The sequence below is a fragment of the Myotis yumanensis genome, unplaced genomic scaffold, assembly GCF_028538775.1.
Source record: "Myotis yumanensis isolate MYYU_CA2020_CCGP unplaced genomic scaffold, mMyoYum1.0.hap1 SCAF_2, whole genome shotgun sequence".
Taxonomy (NCBI): domain Eukaryota; kingdom Metazoa; phylum Chordata; class Mammalia; order Chiroptera; family Vespertilionidae; genus Myotis; species Myotis yumanensis.
The window spans coordinates 84596390-84616248 of NW_027223753.1; the positions used below are offsets into that span (position 1 = coordinate 84596390).

A 19859-nucleotide genomic window follows, 5' to 3' on the forward strand; every position below is an offset into this window, starting at 1 on the left:
AAATAAAGAAAAGTTGAACTAGGACAGTTGTAGAAGAGATGAAAAGAAGAGGACTGATTTGAGCTTGTTTGGGAGATGAACTTGGCAAAATTTGGTGGTTAATTGGAATTGGGGTGAGAGAGGAGGCAAGGAAGATAAGAGGTTAATGAGGGCATTCTCAGAAGACAGAGAATAAAAAGCCCAAGTTTGGGGAAATGCAGTGAGTTCATTTTAGACGTCTTGAGTTTGAGGTATAACCGGCACATTCAGGAGATGTCCAAAAGTAGTTGGGTATGTTTGAAGTTTTATGGGGATGAGGAGTAGGCTGGGACCAGAGGTATATAATTTGTGGTCACAAACTGTAAAGTAGTGGTAGAAGCTAATAGTTGGCAAAATCACCAGGATAAGTATGTTGTGTGAAATGGGCAGTAGCTGGCCCAGCTCCCTGGGAAATAGAACATGTAAGGAGCTAGTAAAAAAGAAAAGAAAAAAAAAGGACAATCAGAGCATGTTAGGAGTGTTGGGAGGACCAGTCCTGCTCACATGTGGCTTCCTCAGGGCCAGCTTTTCCCTGACCTCCTGTCTACCCCAAGTCTGGTACTATATTATCCCTTTAATAAGTCCTCTGTGTTTACCCTTCACAAAAGCTACTATAATTATGAATTATACCCAATTGTGTTATTATTTAATTTCTAGATCTTCTGTTAAAATATGAGTTCCATGAGAGCGGGGATTGGAGTTCTTATTCCCTAGGGAATCCCCAGAGCCTTCATTGCTCAATAAGTATTTGTGAAATTAAAAAAAATTGTTTTCCAGCCTTGGTTGGGTGACTCAGTTGGAACATCGTCCCATACACCAACAGGTTGAGGGTTCCATTCCCAGTCAGGGCACATACTGTTGTGGCAGAATGCACGGGAGAACGATCAGCCAGCACTCTGTGGGAGGAAAGTTTAACCTTTATTTCGCAGATCTGTTAGACCAGGGGAGTTTCGGATCCAAAGCCTGAACTGAACTGGTGGGGAGGCTCTGACCTATATACCTCCTCCTGTGGTGGGCCCCTGAGGGGCCCCTCAGCTCAGCCTGAGTCAGTTTTGGCGCGGCCTTGGGGTTAGGCTCTGCAGCTCCACCCAAGTCAGTCAGAGTGGGCAAGTAAGACTACAGTTTTAACCAGATACTGAGCTAGGTTGCAAGCCCCACTCCCCCATTTTCCTTTTCACATACTTCTTTTACATTGGAGGGTATAGTATATTTAACACAGTAAATAGGAATGTTTACAGGCAACAAGCTCATGTGCTCCCTTCAGTCTGGTTAAACCTCCAGGGGTCTAAAATAATCCAGAGGATTATTCTGACATTTCAAAGGTGTGTTAACCTAGATGCACAAAACAATGGAAAGGCTGCTTGAGGCAAAAATAAAACTCTTACTAAGGAAGTTATAGTCAACCATGACCTGCCCAAGAAGGAATTTATAATCAGATCACCCTGTGAAGTTACTTTTGGCCACTGCTGAGCTTCTCTGATTTATTACATAGTCCTCTTTTTGTTCAGACAGTCAACAGCAGACTACATATACAATGGTGGTCCTATAGGATTAAAATGGAGCTGAAAAATTCTCATCACCTAGTAATGTCATGGCCGTAATGCACACCGTAAAGTCACACCGAAATGCAATATACAAATTGCCTACAGTATCCAGTATAGTAACATGCAGTACAGGTTTGGATCTTAGGAGATGCAAGGGAATGGAATTCGTCATCCCAAAATATGTCTATTTGGCGTAAAGATTATTTTAGGCTGGTTAATTTAAAAAAAGAGCAGACATGGGAGAAACTGAAAATGGAATAGAGGTTACCCTTTGTAAGATAAGAGAGGAATTACCTTATCTCTAGAAACTCTTACCAAAGCAGAAGACAACTTCCAGTTAAATCTGTGTAACAACCTTACCCTTGCTTGCTGTGCTTTTCCTGGTAACCTCCCTTCACTGACCCCTACGCCCCCAGCATCTTTTGTCTTCAGCTGGAGATGTTATTTAAGGTGTTGGCTTTAGTCATTTTGGCAAGTTACTCAGCTTTCCTGGGTCTTTCCATGTTTACAGGACATAAATATTATGTTATACGTGCTATTAGACTTTCGTTTTTTTCTCCCGTTAACCTGTGTTTTATTTCAAGGATAACTTAACCCAGAACCCAGAAGGGAAAATTATTTTTCCTCCCTTACGGAGAAATAGGCTGTACTGTAAAGCCTCGGTGTGTAGTAGGCTATATCATCTAGATTTGTGTTAAGTGCACTCTGCTGTTGGCACAACAACGAAATTGCTGGCACATTTTTCAGAATGTATTCCATTGTTAAGCAGTGCATGACTGTTTATATTATGTTACATCATTTATTAAAATGCTAAAAATTGAATTTCAATGTTAAATGCCAAACTTCTTACAAATAAATTTAAATAATTTTATCAATATTTATGAAAGGCCTCATCTGTGGGCACTGAGGCTAATGCAGGAAAAAAATTCCAGATGTGAAAAGGTCAGTCTCCAGGTTTGAACAGACACATTTCAGAGATTTGGGTCTTTTCCTCTTTTCCTACTTGTGCCTCAAATCCTTACCCATCTGCAGACTTATACTTGAGATGTTTGTATGAAGGAGTAAAATCCCTACATCTACAGTAGTATTTACCATGATAATGCCCTGGGAGACGTAGCACAACAATTCATATGTGCACCAAGTTACAAAACATGTTACAGAGAATTTTCTGATGGGAGAGGAAGAGAATTTAAGGGGTAAGCAGAGAGTGGATAAATGCAAAGGAAGCCTGAGGGTGTGCACAGCAAACATTGTTTCTTTAGGGTCAGACACCCCCGTTGAAGTGCAGATTGCAGCTCTGCCTCTTAAGTTTCTGCATGCTCTATTTTAGCGCCTGGGCTTCAAGTTCCCATCTGAAAATGAGGATCATAATTGTTCTAGAATAGTAAGAAACTAGGAAAATTCCAGGACAAGCAGAATAGGAAAAGTAAGACAGAGAGTTAAACAGCATTTTGTAGTCCCCTAGTAAATCCTATCTTCCCTAAACCAAGGGCACTTGAGAGTAAATGGTTTGCATTTCTCTTCCCCAACCAGAGCGTAAATAGCTAAACACAAAGAGAGACAAATAACAGAAATTCAATAAGGTGCCATTTGCCAACCACACCCAAGGACAGATAAATTAAGAAAATAAATCTCATTTTGGTACATCAGCATAAAGCTGATGAATATTCTACTGATTCACCCTTTAGATCTGCCCTAAACACCCGATCTTTAACACCCCTGAAAATGAAGGTCCCAAGGTGTTCTCTCGCTCTTTCTCCTGGGAGCACTCCCATTCCATCCCCTTCATTCTGTCCTTTCCCCACGGCCTGCATCCCCAGCCTCTAAGGGACCCCATGAGACTTGCAACCAGGGGAGCAATGGGCAGCAGCAGCTGGTCCCGGACTCACCCCCTGGACCTGTCTCCAAGGCCCCCTATTCCCTCACTTTCCAGTGAGGTAAGGCAGCCCAGCCTCGGCTCTCCTCTTGCTTCTATGCCCTTCCTTGTTTCACTATCCTAAGTACATTTTTGCTGCGGTCAATAAATTCTTGCTTGCTTTTCTACACTTTGTCTCTTGATTGAAATATTTCCCTCAAGAAATCAGGAACTGAGGGTTCCTTGTCTCACCGATAACAATAATAGTACTTAATTTATAGTCGTGTTTAGAGGGTAAATGAGTTAACGCGTGTGTAAAGCACTTGGAACAATGCCTGTCATGTATTAAGTACTGGAAAATTATTAGATGCTATTGTTGAGAGGGTTAACTTGAAGTGCAGGCAGATAAGACAGGGGTGCAGTGGAAAACAAAGACGGGTGGAACATAGGCAGGGGCAGCAGACACGGCAGTTTGAGCAGCCTAACCACAGGAACCAACCAAGCAGAAATAATAAAATGCTTCTGGACTCAAAGCGGGAGGCATGGGAAACCAAGAGAGGGCCTGCAGTAAACAAGATGTACAAACACATAGAAACAGAAAAAGTTTAGGATAGGAACATACTAACAACACATAGAAACAGGGAAAGTTTAGGTCCACTGCTGGGCAAAAACAATGGAGGGAATCAATCAGGTGATGACACAAGTAGACATAGAACAGGCTTGTAGCAAATATATACCCCTGGACTACAAGGCTTTAACGGGCAGCCCATTCTTGGGTCCCCCTCTCCTTGCGGGGAGTCTGAATCTGCTTGTAATACATTTTCCACACTTTGCTTAAATCTTCTGGTCCTAGAAGCTCATTCTTTGGCGTTGAGAGACACGACCGGGGAAAACACCTCGTCTCACCAATCTGGTCATCGTTGTTATTTGTAATTTTAACCTAGGCCATGGAATTGTGTACAGTTTTATGTCACCCATTTCCCAGATCACCTCTTCTTTGGGAATGTTTACAGTGCAGACCCTTTATTGCTAGTTCAGATTTGCTTTACACCCATATGCAGTGTCTAAGATTTGGGATCCTATGACTGACTCTTGGATGGTAGCTTTGTTTGGTTTTGTCCTACATGTACAGTCTGAAGTTCCTTTTAAAAAAAATATATTTTTTTATTGATTTCAGAGAGGAAGAGAGAGATAGAAACACCAATGATGAGAGACAATCATTGATTGGCTGCCTCCTGCACACCCTCTACTGGGAATTGAGCCCACAACTCTAATATGTGCCCTTGACCGGAATCAAACCTGAGACCTTCAGTCTGCAGGCTGACACTCTATCCATTGAGCCAAAGCAGCTAGGGCATGCCTGAAGCTCTTTCTCCCAGTACTTGTAAAGCCTGGTTAAATTATTGAACAGCACCAACTACATACTTACACAACTACGTTGAGAGCATTTCCCTGAGGGATTTGCTCAGAACCCTCTTAGTGAGTTGCTCAGGGAAACAAGCTGGTGACGGCACAAGGTATGACACTTTCAGCTCTCTCTCAGGTCCCTTCCATCCAGCTCGAGGCAGGATTTAGTTCTTCAGACTGCCCAGCATGAGCATATTCTCATTCTCCCCAAGGAAATGTCTAAACTCAGGTATGATGGGGTCATGGCCACACACTTCTGCTTATTTATGCTTCTTTAGCCACAGATGACTTGTTCTGCTTCTGTCCTCCCAGGGTAGAGAAAAACCTATGCAAATAAAAGTGTCCGGGACAGCCTTGGGTAACCCTCGGTTCTCCAGGGAGTAGATACAAAATTAAAAAACAAAAACAAAAAACCCTTAGAACTGCTCTCTGGAGGTCCAAGTGTTGTTTCAGATTTCATGGGGCCTCAGAGACCTCAGCAGCAAGATTACAATACCTTTTCCCTTCTTACTTACCTCCCTCCATGTCCTAAACACGCCCACAATCTCTCCCTCCTGGTTTACCAACCTGCCCCTCAGAAGATATTATTGCAACTTCCTTGTTCTGCTCAAATGAAAAGGAAAAAAGAGAGAATGCAACCATGACAGGATTTCATCAGTTTAGTGGTAATTCTCACTAAGGTCTCTTAACCACGCCCCACCTCGGCCTGCTAGAGCAAAGTGCAGCTCTTGCGTTGATCCTTGCCTGTATGCAAATCTGCACACTACCTGTTATCTAACCAGGACATCTGAAAATAAACAAAAATCCTGTCACAAAGTTTATCAGGAGGGAGCTTATGCAGGAGGCAAAATTCAATCTTGTTGGAACTCTCAACCGGAGGGGTGTGTTTTACAGCTTCCCGCCTGCTGCAGGATTTCAGCTCTTACCCAACACAAGACAACAGACGAAAGCCACTTCAGACACTCACAGTTTCCCGGCCAGAGTGAGCCATGATGAGGACTTCTACATGCGTATATCACTTCCTTGTTTTGAGCTGGTATATTTTTCTCAATTATCACATCTCACAAAAAGGAAGGAATACGCAGATATCCAAAATCTTTCAAACTGGTGGACAGTGGAAATACTTGACACTCCTTAATCTGGTAAGTCTATATGACCATTTCAGGGAGCAATCTATCTATAGTAAAGTATATCACCTTTAAATTTTATTAAATACAAAATTCCATTATTTCTCTTCCTTCTTCATTGCTTTTGAGTTTTGGCTTTCTCTTTTACCTAAGTTTGCTTTGAGAAACTCAATTTAGAAGTCACCCAGAGCTACATTTTTGTGCTGGCTAATTGTTAAATGCTTTTTTGAAAAGACTTCTCTTGGGGCACTTCTCAGTTGACCCCTAATGGGGGGCTAGATTGACTACAAATGCAAGAGGGATTTTGAACTTTATTTGGGGAAGTCTGTGAGGAAGGCAGAATGGCAGATGTTGCATAGGAAGTGGAATTTTCAATGGAGGAAAATACCATTTTACAGCACATGCAGACTAACAGATTTATCTGAGAAAAGCAAACACATTTTGCCATGTTCAGATCCCACTTCAATTTTTTATAGGCTCAAGGCTCTATCATAAAGGTTAAAATCACCCAACCAAATAACAAATACAGATTTTCAACTATTTACAGACCAATCATATGACTTGATCCCTTCTTGACTTTCTAGCCCTGTTGACCTCATTCTGATGAATGACGTGTGAATGAATGGGAGAAAAGCAGACTTTTAAAAAATATTTTGGGAACATGTAAACATATTTTTAGAGTTAAAAGCTAAAATTGGCACATCCTTTGGGGATGCTAATTAATATTTGATATTTTTAACTAAAATGTAGAGTGCCAATGTCAACATCTGATTTCAGAAACTGGACAAAACATGCCAATCCTTTGGAATCATACTCCTAAGCAGAGGTTACACATGGTCAGAAACAGTGACACTCTGAAATGCTGAGGATTGGAAATTCAGAAAGTTCAAATCAAACAAACCTGAAGGTTCTTCTTCTTCTCTGGTCAATTGCTGGCCTTTGATTTTGGCCTGAAAAATCTGAGGCCTGAACACAGCTTCAGTGTTCTTGAAAACATCAAGGTGACAGTTTATTTCAATCCTAGAAAACAACAAAAGAAATGCTTTTATGGAGCTAGAATAATATAGTAAAAACCTCAGCTTTGTGTATTTGTTGACTTTATATTAAACACTAGTGGCCGGTGCACAAAATTTGTGCATGGGGGTGTGTGTCCCTCAGCCCGCCTGCACCCTCTCCAATCTGGGAACCCTCAGGGGATGTCTGACACAGGATCGGGCCTAAATCAGCAGTCAGACATCCCTCTCGCAATCTGGGACCGCTGGCTCCTAACCGCTCACCTGCCTACCTGCCCAATTGCCCCTAACGACTCTGCCTGCCAGCCTGCTCGCCCTAAACTGCCCCCCCCACAGGCCTTCTTGCCCCCAACTGCCCCCCTGCCAGCCTACTCACCCCCAACTGCCCCTCCCTGCTGGCCTGCTCACCCCCAACTGCCCCCCCCCCCCCCGCCGGCCTATCACCCCCAACTTCCCCCCCCTGCCAGCCTGCTTGCCCCTAACTGCCCTCCCCGCTGTCCTTCTTGCCCCCACGGCCCCCCCTGCCAGCCTGTTCACCCCATTCTACCCCCTCTGCTGGCCTGCTCACCCCCAACTGCCCCTCCCAGCTGGCCTGCTCACCCGCACTGCTCCCTCCCCCCACCAGCCTAATCATCCCCAACTGCCCCCCCTGCTGGCCTTATCACCCCCAACTTCCCGCCCCTGCTGGCATGCTCACACCCAACTGCCCCTGCCTGCCGGACTGCCCTCCCCTGATGGCCTCATGGCCCCCAACTGCCGGGCTGTTTGCCCCCAGCTGCCCCCCGCCCCCGCCGGCTTGATCACCCCCAACTGCCCTCCCACCTGGCCTGATCGCCCCTAACCGCCTCTGCCTTGGCCCCACCACCACGGCTTTGTCCGGAAGGATGTCTGGAAGGTCTCCTGGTCTAATTAGCATATTACCTTTTTATTAGTATAGACTAGGGGCCCGGTGCAGGAAGTTCGTGCACTGGGTGGGAGGGGGGAGTGTCCCTCAGCCCAGCCTGCCCCCTCTCACATACTGGGAGCCCTCCGGCGTTGACCCCCATCACCTTCCAATCGCAGGATCGGCCCCCTGCCCAGGCCTGATGCCTCTGCCAGAAGTGTCAGGCCTGGGCAGGGGACCCTCATTTCCCCCCGATTGCTGGCTCCGCCCCTGGCCCAGGCCTGATGCCTCTGGCCCAGGCGTCAGGCCTGGGCAGGGGACTCCCAGACCCCTCCGATTGCTGGCTCCGCCCCTGGCCCAGGCCTGATACCTCTGGCCCAGGATTCAGGCCTGGGCAGGGGACCCCCCTCTCCCCTCGATCACCGGCTCCGCCCTCGCCCAGGCCTGATGTCTCGGCCAGAGGTGTCGATCCCCATCACCCTCCGATCGCCTGATCAGCCCCTTGCCCAGGCCTGACGCCTCTGCCAGAGGTGTCAGGCTTGGACAGGGGACCCCCATCTCCCCCTGATCACTGGCTCTGACCCCCGCCCAGGCCTGATGCCTCTGGCCCAGGAATCATGCCTGGGCAGGGGACCCCCATCTCCCTCTAATCGCTTGCTCCACCCCCTGCCCAAGCCTGACGCCTCTGACCCAGGCTTCAGGCCTGGGCAAGGGGACCCTCATATCCCCCCAATCACCAGCTCCGCCCCCCACCCAGGCCTGATGCCTCTGGCCCAGGGATCGGGCCTGGGCAGGGAACCCCCAGCCCCCTCCGATTGCTGGCTCCACCCCCTGCCCAGGCCTGATGCCTCGGCCAGAGGAGTTGACCCTCATCACCCTCCTATTGCCGATCACCGGATCAGCCCCTTGCCTAGGCCTGATGCCTCCAGCAGAGGTGTCAGGCCTGGGCAGGGGACCCCCAGCTCCCACCATTCCCGGCTCCACCCCTGCTACCCATGATCTCTGGAACTGCCCCTGCCAAGACCTAAGGCCTCTGGTGGAGGCATTAGTCCTGGGCAGGAGACCCCCAGCTCCCCACGATCTCCCACTCTGCCCCTGCCTAGACCTAACGCCTCTGGCCAAGGCCTTAGGCCTGGGCAGGGGACCCCCAGCTGCCCAGGATCGCTGATTCCACCCCTGCTCCCTGCGATGGCTGGTTCCGCCCCTGCCCAGGCCTAACGCCTCTGGCCAAGGCGTTAGGTCTGTGTAGGGGACCCCAGCTCCCCATGATTGCAGGCTCCACCCCTGCCCAGGCCTAACGTCTTTGGCCAAGGCTTTAGGCCTGGGCAAGGGATCCCTAGCTCCCCAGACTGCCGGCTCCGTCCCTGCCCAGCTCCCATTGCTGGCTCCACCCCTGCTTCCCGCTATCACTGGCCAGGGAGGCAAAGGCGCCTGGTTCTCTGATCATAGCTGGGAGGCAGGGCAAAGGCAGCCCCCAGGGCCGCCTTTGCCCTGCCCCCAGCTCTTAGCTCCCCCCTGGGTTTCCGATCACCGTCAGTGACAGGGGGCTTCTTCCGTCCTTTCCCTTTCACCTCCCAGCATTGTGCCTACATATGCAAATTAGCCGCCATCTTTGTTGGCCGTTAACCGCCATCTTGTCTGGCAGTTAATTTGTATATCGCCCTGATTAGCCAATGGGGAGGGTAGCAGTCATACGCTAATTACCATGTTTCTCTTTTATTAGATAGGATAGGATGGTCAACCTAAACAGAGGTGTGTATGTAGCCAGAATTAATAGTCTACTCAAATTCAATTTCCAGTGTCTCACCTCACGCTAGGCATGGCTAAGAACAGATTTATCACCTACTCCCACAAAACAGCTCCCTGACTTCTTAATTCTACATTGGTTTCATGCCCCAGAGACCCCACATTTCTAAAATGGAAAAAAAGACACCACACTTATTTTGTCAGACATGGTTTTTTTCCTAATGTTAATCCCCTTTTTGCTTTCCTAACACTGAATCCTATGTTTTCCATTTTCCCCAGTCTTTCTATCTCTCTCATGATAGGCTCTTATTATCTGGGTGACCAGATCATCTGATTGTCCTCCCGTTATCAATCCATCCATCTACCATTCAGATTCCAGATTAATCTTTCTAAAGTGCTGTTTTTGTGATTTTTTGTTTTGTTTGTTTGTTTGTTTGTTTTGTTTTAAACATAAGCCTGCTTAAGAAGTGTGGTCTACTACTTAAGAAACTATAGTAGCTCCCTTAGACCTTATGAAACCAATTTCAAATTCCTGCATTAAAAGCTCACTACCTTGCCCTAACCGGTTTGGCTCAGTGGATAGAGGATCAGCCTGTGGACTCAAGGCTCCCGGGTTCGAATCCAGACAAGGGCATGTACCTTGGTTTCGGGCACATCCCCAGTGGGGAGTGTGCAGGAGGCAGCTGATCGATGTTTCTCTCTCATCGATGTTTCTAACTCTCTATCCCTCTCCCTTCCTTTCTGTAAAAAATCAATAAAATATATTTTTAAAAAAGCTCACTACCTCTTCCTCGCCAAATAATTAAAATAAAATAATAAAAGTTCACTACCCAGCCTTCAGCCTCCCCACCCCCCCTTCCCCACTTCTCCCACTGCAAGGAAGGCTGCTCTCTTCTTCAGGAATGCCCATGTCTTCTCCAAGGTTGGTTCCCAGACTTCTTGCTATCATTACTCTACCCATGTTCACACTATCCTTCAATGAAAGGCCTACCTACCTCTCCACTTTGTTACTTTCATAGGTCACCTGAAATCCCATATTCTCTTTAAAATCTCTACTGACCAACTCCAGTCCCAATTTGTTTTTACTTCTCCTAAGTTTTTACAGCATCTCTCACTGTCTGCTTATTTATGTTTAGTATTGTTTTCTAATTTCCACCCATATGTGAGTCTTAATATTCCAATCAAATTGTAAGTAGCTCCATAACAGAAATTTTGTCCCCTAGGTCCTTGCCAGTCTTAACAGTCTATGATTCTAAGTTGCATTTGCTATAATGGCTGGCACAGAGTACCTCCATAATAAAAGCTGGGTGACTTGATATGCTGACTGAATTTGACCTTAGCCTTGTCTGCATTCCTGAACAATTAGTCTCTTCTGACACCTTCTGGCCCTTGAAATGAGCAGAGAGGCTCACCTATGGCTATTTTCCTTCTGAGCTCTATTACGTGTCATCTTGAAAGTGTGACAATGCGAAGTTTTTCAGTTGGTGAAGATGGGTTGAATGTGTTTCAGAGAATCAATTTAAGGATGGATTTCAAATATGTTACTTAAGGTAAAATCTTAAGCCTTAAAATTTCTAGCTCTTGAGGTCTTGTGGTTGTGTTTCCTAAAGATTAACTAATGATTAATTAGTTAATTAGTTAATTAGTGTTAACTAATGATTAATTAGTTAATGGTTTTGCTTATAAAGTTATAGAGTTCTCATAGCTTCCTATAACATTTTAAAGTTTATTTTTTGTAAGCTTGTGGAAGTCTGTACCCCATCCTGCTTTCCAGGAAATCTACATCCCTCCCCTCTAAACAGCTTTACTTTCTAGTTGGCTGAATATCAGTTATGCCCCCCCCCCTTTTTTTAAATCCTCATCCTAGGATATTTTTCCATTGACTTTTAGAGAGAGTGGAAGAGAGAGGGAAAAACAGAGGGAAATATCAATGTGAGATAAACACATTGATTGGTTGCCTCCAGCACGCACCAATACCAGGGCCCGGTCGTGGGAAGAGCCTGCAACCGGGGTACCTGCCCTTGACCAGAATCAAACCAGGGACCCTTCGGTCTGCAGGCCAACATTCTATGCATTGAGCCAAACTGGCTAGGGCAGGTATGCCCGGTTTTAAGAGCAAAGTCCACCATAGTGGAAGTCAGCATTCCGAGTGTTTCCGGTTTCCTCGTGGAGCTATCCCAGGGGACTCAAAGGGAAGAAACAGGATTGGTGGCAGGCACAGGGGTAAGTTGAGGTGTGAGGGGTGCCACTGAGAATTGGTCATGGTGACCAGTTCATGGCTAGTGCCTAAGGAGAGTAAAGAAAGGAGAGGGGAGACTTGCGTTTCTGCCTAATGAGGGAGTAAAGTGACTCCTGGGAAGAGGCAGCCAATTCTCTCTTGGGAGGTAGAGGCAGTGTTGCCTCATGGTTACAAGCGGAGTTTTAGGTCATGAGCTCTCTGGGATGTACTTCAGTTTCACCACCTACTAGCTCTGTGACCCTGAGCTAGGTATTTCTTTATATCTTCATTTCCAAATCTGTCAAATAGAAATAAAAATAATTCATAATCACAGAGTGACCATGAGGGATAAATAAGATGGCATGTGGAAAGCACTCAGAATGGTGTAAGCAGTGGGTGAGGGAGAGAGAAGATGGGAGGGTGGTGGTGAGCTTCTAGTCATCTCATCTTTGAGTAGTGGTGCAACAGAGGGAAGGGTGATTTAGTGAAACATGGGTCTCCTCACTGACTATGTTGGGTGGGTCATGTTTCTAGGCAAGGGTCACTCCTCATTGCTCAGTACCTCTTTCTGCAGGCTGCAGGCTCCGGCTCCCCAGGGAGCCACTGCTTTCCCTGCTGCAGCTGCTGAGGTGGAGGCCCTCAGCCCTGGGACAGTCCTGGAGGCTGAGTTTGCAGGCTCAAGCAGGCAGCAATGACTGGTGCTAAATGGGGAAGTTCCCAAAGCTGGGCGTGGAAACAAAGCTGTGCTGTGGACATCCTCAGGGTGCTCATGTCAGCTCAGGCTTCCAGCGCCTCAGTCTTCCACCACCGATGTGCCCCTCCTCGCCATCTACTCCACTTCAACCCATTGACTGTCTCTGACCCCAGGGAAGGCAAGCTGAGGAGTTGTGGGATGGAGGGCACTCTTTAGCTATAATTTGGCTTGCAGAGTTTACCCCGTTTTCTGGGTTTTCCTCTTTTTGAAAATAATAGTCCTTCTGAAACATTGTTAGGGGTGTTGCCATGTAACTGGGCTGTCCAGGGGCGATTCTGGTTGGACCCCACCGTTTCTCCCACCCCACTTCAACAGAGACACGACCTTTCCCTCCCCTCTTCATTAATTAGCCCAAGCCTCAGGCAGCTCTGACCTCATTCTCCTCGAGCTCTCAGATGACTACAGTGACCTCATCACATAGGTCCCCAGGGATAGCAAAGCAGGGCTTGGGGAACAGAGGTCCTTGAGGATACTCCATTGGCCCAGACTCCAAGGCAGCCCACAAACAGTGAGAAGACAAGGATCCTTTATGTTACAGAACTCAGTTCAATACTTGGGGCCAACCTTTAATGTCTATCATCAGGTTAATGTATTAATCTGTGGAACTCTTCAATTCAACCATCAAAAATACACTTAACTGTGTATTTTACAAAAATAGACTTAACTGTGTATTTAACAAAAATACTAAGGCTGCTGTTCTTAGCTCTGAGGAAGCTGCAAAGGATGAGGGCTGATAGAAGGGAATAGTTACCACTAACATCCAAAAGAAAAGAGATGTAATTAATTGAGCAACCATGACAGCATTTTGGTAGATTCTCTACACACAGTTTAGAGATGAGTGAGGCTTAGTTTTTGGAGTCAGCCTGCCTGGGTGTGATTGCTGGCTCTGCCATTTATTTGTTGTGGGATCTTAAGTGAGTTACCTAACTTCTCTGTGCCTTAGTTTCCTTATATGTAGTGGATACTGAGGGGTGTTACTCAGATCCCCCACCTTGCCAGCAGAGAGGTACTCATCCCCCAGCTCTTGGGAGAAGTGTTGGCTGCTGATGACTCACAGCTGAGTGCCTGTCCCAGACCTGAGCTCAGCTGAAGGAGCTGCCTAGGGACCAAGGCTCAGGAACCTCCCTGGGGTTGCTGTATCCAATGACTGGTTGATTTGGGGTACAAAGGCTCCAGGACAATTCTGAAGGGCCACTTCAGCTCCAGGGCTCCTTCAGGGATTAGCTGATTCCGTGCAGCCATGTTGCCTCTTAGCTTTTCTTGCTGCTCAGTCCTGTTCCCTACTTCCTTCCCTCACTCTCATAGAAGGTCTATGAGCACCCTCAATGAACACTCGGCAGGCTGACCTTAGAGTCTCAGGTTGTGTTTCCCAAGGAACCTGACCTACATAATGTAAAAGAGTAAACATACGGAAAGGTTCCTCCCTCTCCTTCTCCTTCTCCTTCTCCTTCTCCTTCTCCTTCTCCTTCTCCTTCTCCTTCTCCTTCTCCTTCTCCTTCTCCTCCTCCTCCAACTCCTTCTTCTCCTCTTCCTCCTGCTCTATTTATTTCTTCTTCTTCCTAATAAGAACATATTAATATAGAGCCTGCCTGGATTATGTCTAACACAATTTCAAGCACCCAATAGGCACTCTGTGAATGTTGGTTGCATGCATAAATGACAAGAACATGTTTCTAACTAGTAAGAGCCATTTTCTAGGGACCGACTTGTAAGACAGCCATCCTACTACTGAGGATCGTGGTCATCAGCTATGCAACTCTGGCCAAGCATTCTTATAATTCTTCTTTCCAACCTGTCCCTCAGTGTTCTTGGTTTCTTTTCTCTTTTTCTCCCCCCTCATCATTCCAGTTTGTATTCTTCCCCTGTGTTCTTTTCCTTGTTCTGTATTTCAAATTCTTACTTACTAGTAAACTAAATGCATTAATTATTATTGAAATAGTATATGCGTATAATACAAATATATCTGTACTTGACAAAGGCTTCCTCTACCTGCTCCTCATGCCACCACCCTAACCACTACACTACAATTAGTCCCCATTGGCTTTTATTCTGAAATAGTCTCTCATTGCAAGTATTGCATCATTTCCAAAGCGAGACCTAAGAAAGTCCCAGCCTGTCCAAGTCAGGCACGGAGTGCTGAGCTGGGCATTGGATTACTTGACTCATCTAATAAGAGTTATAATGTCTTGCTCAGGAAACTTGTGGAATCTCCCTCTCTGGAATAATTTTTTGCATACAAAAATTCTCATTTCCTGCAATGGTTTAATTCTGGCTTAAAGGCAAAGCCATAAACTTGATGACTTAGAGAGACTACGTTTCTGTGATTTCAAGATTTTTTGTGAATTTTGTGAAGACACATGAATATAAAAATTAAATATCCTTTAGCTATGGTTTCTTTCTTAAATTGTGCTAGTTATAAAAATGTATATTCAGCTCTCCCAGGTGGTAAGTTTGTCAGCAAGCAACAAAAATGGAAGACATCTACCAAACTAGGACCAGCGGCATTTCAGAAAAAGGCACAAAAAACAAACAAACAGAATTTGAGAAGGACTGGTAGAAAAGATAAACCAGAGAGCAGCTCTGAAGTGGGCCTTGATCAAGAGGATACCATTAGCTCTGCTTTCCTGGGAAGTCAAAGTAGTTGAAAAATGTAAAAGACAGTAATGTTGTTACGACAAGGCCAGTTGTTGCTGTCTCATTTTAAGGCTGCTGTGTTATTCTGTTTGGGCTACCACAGACTGGGTGCCTTAAACAACAGAAATTTATTTCTCTCAGTTCTAGAGGCGAAAAGTCCAAGATCAAGGTACTGGCAGGGCTAGTTTCTCCTGAGACTTTTCTTTGGCTTGCAGGTGGCCACCTTCTTCCTATGTTTTCACATGGTCTTCCCTCTAGATTTCTGTGCCCTGATCTCCTCTTATGAAGGCCCCAGTCATAATTTAATTACCTCTTTAAAGACCCTATATGCAAATGCAGTCCCACTCTGAGCACTGGGGGGTTATAACTTCAACATACCAGTTCACCCCATAGCAACTACCATTTTCTCCCATGACTATTCTTTCCATGCATGTTTTGTGAAACCTTCCATTGTACTCTCCTTAGAGAAAGAGCAGGCCATTGTGCTCTTCGGTGAGCTGATCCAAACCTGTCCTTGAAGCCCCCAGAAGCCTCCTCACTGAGTGAGGCCATGGCGCCTCCCTCTCCTTGCCTTCCAGCTCTGCTGTGTGGTTCCTCTATGCCCCAGTTCTTGCCTATTTACTTCTCTTGGCTACACCCTAGCTCCTCCCTCCTGATCTCTTGTGTGAGGGCTCCATAATATTCCTTGTTGATGATGGCACATCAGTGCAGATTAAAATCACTGGGGATGTTGGTATCTTTACACTGTGGTGTATGCCTGTGAAATAATATGTGAGCTGAGGGTGGAGGGGGAGGAGTGATTGGCATGTTTATGGTGTGAAGGCAATTTTTATTGATGAAGGAGAAGCTGTGGAAGTTCTGAGTAATGTGTTCTTTTCCCCAATTCAATTTCCACATTCTGCAACTGGGGAAGGAAAGAGAAAGTCAGGAGGAGCTTGACTCATGATGATCCGGGGAGGCTCTCGCTAAGGAAAGTGGTCACGTGGACTTCACATGCTGGGTGGAGGCAGCCTCTCCCCGAAGAGGGAAAACTGGCAGGCACTCAGTGCTCAGTACGTGATTAATTGCTGTGTTGATAGAACAGTGCAGGCCTTCTCACCCAGAGCCCAGGCCCCAGGCCTGCCTTTCCTAAGGAAAGCAGCTGCCTGCTGTGGCCTAAATAGCTGGGGTGGGGGCGGGAGTAGGGTGGAGGAGTGACTTTTTCTCATATCCATGTGCAAAAGACTGCACTTCAAATTCTATAGCCCTAAGGGCCAGGTGTCAAAAGTAAGTGACAAGTATTGGGATGGCAACCTCTTCATGGCATTTAAAATTCTTGCCCGCTATTCCCTGAAATGCCCCCTTCTTGCTTGAAGCTTTCTCCTTCTGGGACCATGAGTTTCTGGTACATTCCTGGTTTTCCACCATGTGATCATTCTTTAGTGTTTTGCTGGCCCCTTACCCCTCTGTCCCTTAGATGATGGCATTTCCTCGCATTCACTTCCCACTTCTCTCTTCTCTTCTCTCTTCTCCCTCTCTCTAGCAATCTCATCTCACCAATAGGGCTCAATTCCCTACATCTCTACAACTCCACTTCTGAGAAGACCAGGTCTGATTTTTAAAGTGGAAGCTCCTCTAGGCAAGTGGTTCTCAATCTTAACTGCCCTGAATAGAATCACTTGGGATAATTTTTTTTTTTTTAATCCTGAAGCCTAGGCTACACCCCCAAACCCATTAAATTAGAATCTCTGGGTCAGAAAAAATCAGGCATCAGTATTTTTTAAAATATATATTTATTGATTTCAGAGAGGGAGGGAGAGAGAGAGAGAGAGAGAGAGAGGGAGAGAAACATCAATGATGAGAGAGAATCAATAATTGGCTGCCTCATACATGCCCCACACTGGGGAAGGAACCTGCAACCTCGGGTATATGCTCTGACTGGGAATCAAACTGTGACCTCCTGGTTCATAAATCAACGCTCAACCACTGAACCATGCCAGCTGGGCAGTATTTTTGAAGTCATTTTTAATTCTCTCACCTATGAATAATTGGCTTTCTTCTGACCTCTTGCAGTTCTTTATCTGAACTGTTCTTAGAAATCCGATACTTTTTTAAAAAGTCTGGCTCAAGTACTAGACTCTGGGTCTCAAATCCTGGCCTTGACACTTACCAGCTATGAGACTTTAGGGAACTTTGTTCATCTCTCTATGCCTCAGTTTCCTCATCTGTAAAATGGGTTAAGAGAGGGAATAATAATAGGACTTACCTCATAAGGTTGTTAATTAGAAATTAAAAGCCTAGATCAGTACCTGGTATATAATAAGACATCATTAAAAACCAGCTATCATAGCTTTCTGTAGTCACTAGGATTTTAAGTGATACATTTATGTCTGATCCAGTGGTTCTAGAACTTTAGCTTATATAGAGACCTACCTGAGAGTAAACCTGACCTAATTCACCTCTGGATCCTCTCCCACCCACACCTTCAGCCTAAGGACTGTCAGGAGGTCAACCCTGCTAGAACTTTCCTAGAGTTCAGACCCAGAGGTCATTCCCCAACAGCCCACTTGATCCATCAAGTTCCCAGGTTCCAGAACTTGCCTGACGCACACTCTCAGAGCAGAGTCCCGACCCTTTCGTACCAATCCAGAGTTTTCAAGGAATACGATGGATTCTGATGCAAGCATAATTCAAAAACAACCCCAACTCTGTATGAGAAGTCACAGGTTGGTACAAAAAATTAAGAGTGGGCAAAGTTTGCCTTTATGTGATCTTCCTTCGAAAAGGCCCTCTTCTCTTTTAGCTGACATTAAGGATTTCACAGGAGTTAGTGACTGACCAGAGCCCATGGCTTGCTGTATCTCTGTAGATTTAAATCACTTTCTCAGACAGATTTTCTCTTTAAGGCCTTCAGGCACTAACCCCACCCCTCCTTTTATTTTTTTTTTTGTTAATCCTCACCTAAGGACATTTTTTTCCATTGATTTTAGAGAGAGTGGAATGGGGGGGGGGGGAGGAGAATGAGAGAAAGAGAGAGGAAGAGAAACATTGAAACATCGGTGTGAGAGAGACACATCAATCAGTTGCCTCCTGCATGCACTCTGGTTGGGGCCGGAGATCAAAACTGCAATGCAGGTACATGTTTGACTGGGAATCAAATCTGTGACCCTCCGATGTGCAGGACAATGCTCTGACCATTGGGAAACACAGGTCAGGACTCAGGTACCACCTTTTAATGAAGGAAGAATACTGTCTTCTCCCTCAAATAAGCTAGATGCATTTTATGTGTTTTCTCCAAGAGAGAAAAAAGCTCCTTTATGGTGCTCTTGACCCCGATTCTGGCTTCTCTAATTAGATTGCAGCACTAGGCATTTTTCTTAATTTTTCTTCCTAGGAAGAAATGTCCACCATTGTATCTGGCTCTCTGCCCTTGTGCTGTTTATTTTTTTCCACCTCTGTGCAGCCAAGGTATCTAGCTCATTGCATTCTCCTTTTAAGCTGACTCTTTTTGTTTGTTTGTTTCCATTTTTGCTCAAGTCCATTACACTAAATACTGTACACATTATTATCCCCTAAACAATTTTACTCAATCAGTTTTATCGAGCAAGGTCAGGGCCCAGCGAGCTGGAAGAATAGCCCTTGAATTGGCTTTCAACCAAAACAGCCAACATCACCCTTCCTTCTCAAATCCACATTGCTCCCAGAGGGATGGAGCTTTACGTCGGTGAATAATGTATTAATTAAAGCAAATGAAAACGCCCTCATTTGTTGTAATGAATTTAGCTCTTGCAGGCCATTTTCTATGGGGTCGCTTGCCTGGAAGATGTGCTGAAGAGAATGAAAGGGAAAAAAGACATTAAGTTCATAACTGCCTTCAGAGACCTGCTTTTCACCACACTGGCTTTTCCTGTATCCACAGTGAGTTCCAAAGATGTATACGCAATGTAATACACATGTGCATATGGGCGAACGCGTTTCCTGGGTGGCAAGGCTGTTTCGAGTCCATTATTTTAGACCAGAGCAACTGCATTTGCATAAATGTCCTGAGATCTGCATCAGGAGCACAATACTGACAGAATTCTCATTAGCTTTTGTGTCTTTGTGAATGTTTGATGCAAGATCCTTATTGCTGTTCTAATAGGGAAGTTTAAAGGGCCTTTCTTAATCAAAATACAACTGAGATAACCTTGGTTCCAGCAGGGTGATGGGAATGAAGAGTGCTAGGGAGATAGATAACTCATTTTCCCTTTTATACATCTTGTTTCACTTGCTGCAATTAGCACGTGTTACTTCTGCAAGTAGAAACCATACAAAAGAGATATGGGAAATTTCAAAGTTGGCACATGAAAACGGCAATTGAAGCGAGAGACAATCTGTCTGAAATACCTGGTGTGGGGCACAAAATGGGTGCCTCATTCATTTTGTTGTGTGAATGAACATTGGAAAGAAGCAAGACTAATGCAAGGGAGAGTCAGCTTGTTTGCTGACACTGTCCACACTTCTATGACACTGCTTATGTTTTCATTCATTAGTTAGAATGGAAACAAACAGATCAAGCCAGCCAGCTGCCCAGCAGGACCTATAATTAGACATGACTATCTCCTTCCACTTGTCATTGTCCTGCTTCCTGAAGTATTGAGACTTCAAACTTAAATGCAAAATGAAGCTCCCCAAACTCTGA

The 19859-nt window shown here is 45.6% G+C and overlaps 1 protein-coding gene across 1 annotated transcript in view; it reads left to right on the forward strand.

The window, feature by feature from the left end:
- Positions 1–19859, forward strand: part of ADTRP (androgen dependent TFPI regulating protein) — an 87598-nt gene that overhangs the window by 14368 nt on the left and 53371 nt on the right. The window contains exons 2-3 of the mRNA XM_070405729.1: positions 5719–5966; positions 18962–19096. Coding sequence (XP_070261830.1) covers positions 5814–5966; positions 18962–19096 — 288 coding nt within the window. The 5' untranslated portion in view covers positions 5719–5813. The remainder of the gene's footprint in view (positions 1–5718; positions 5967–18961; positions 19097–19859) is intronic.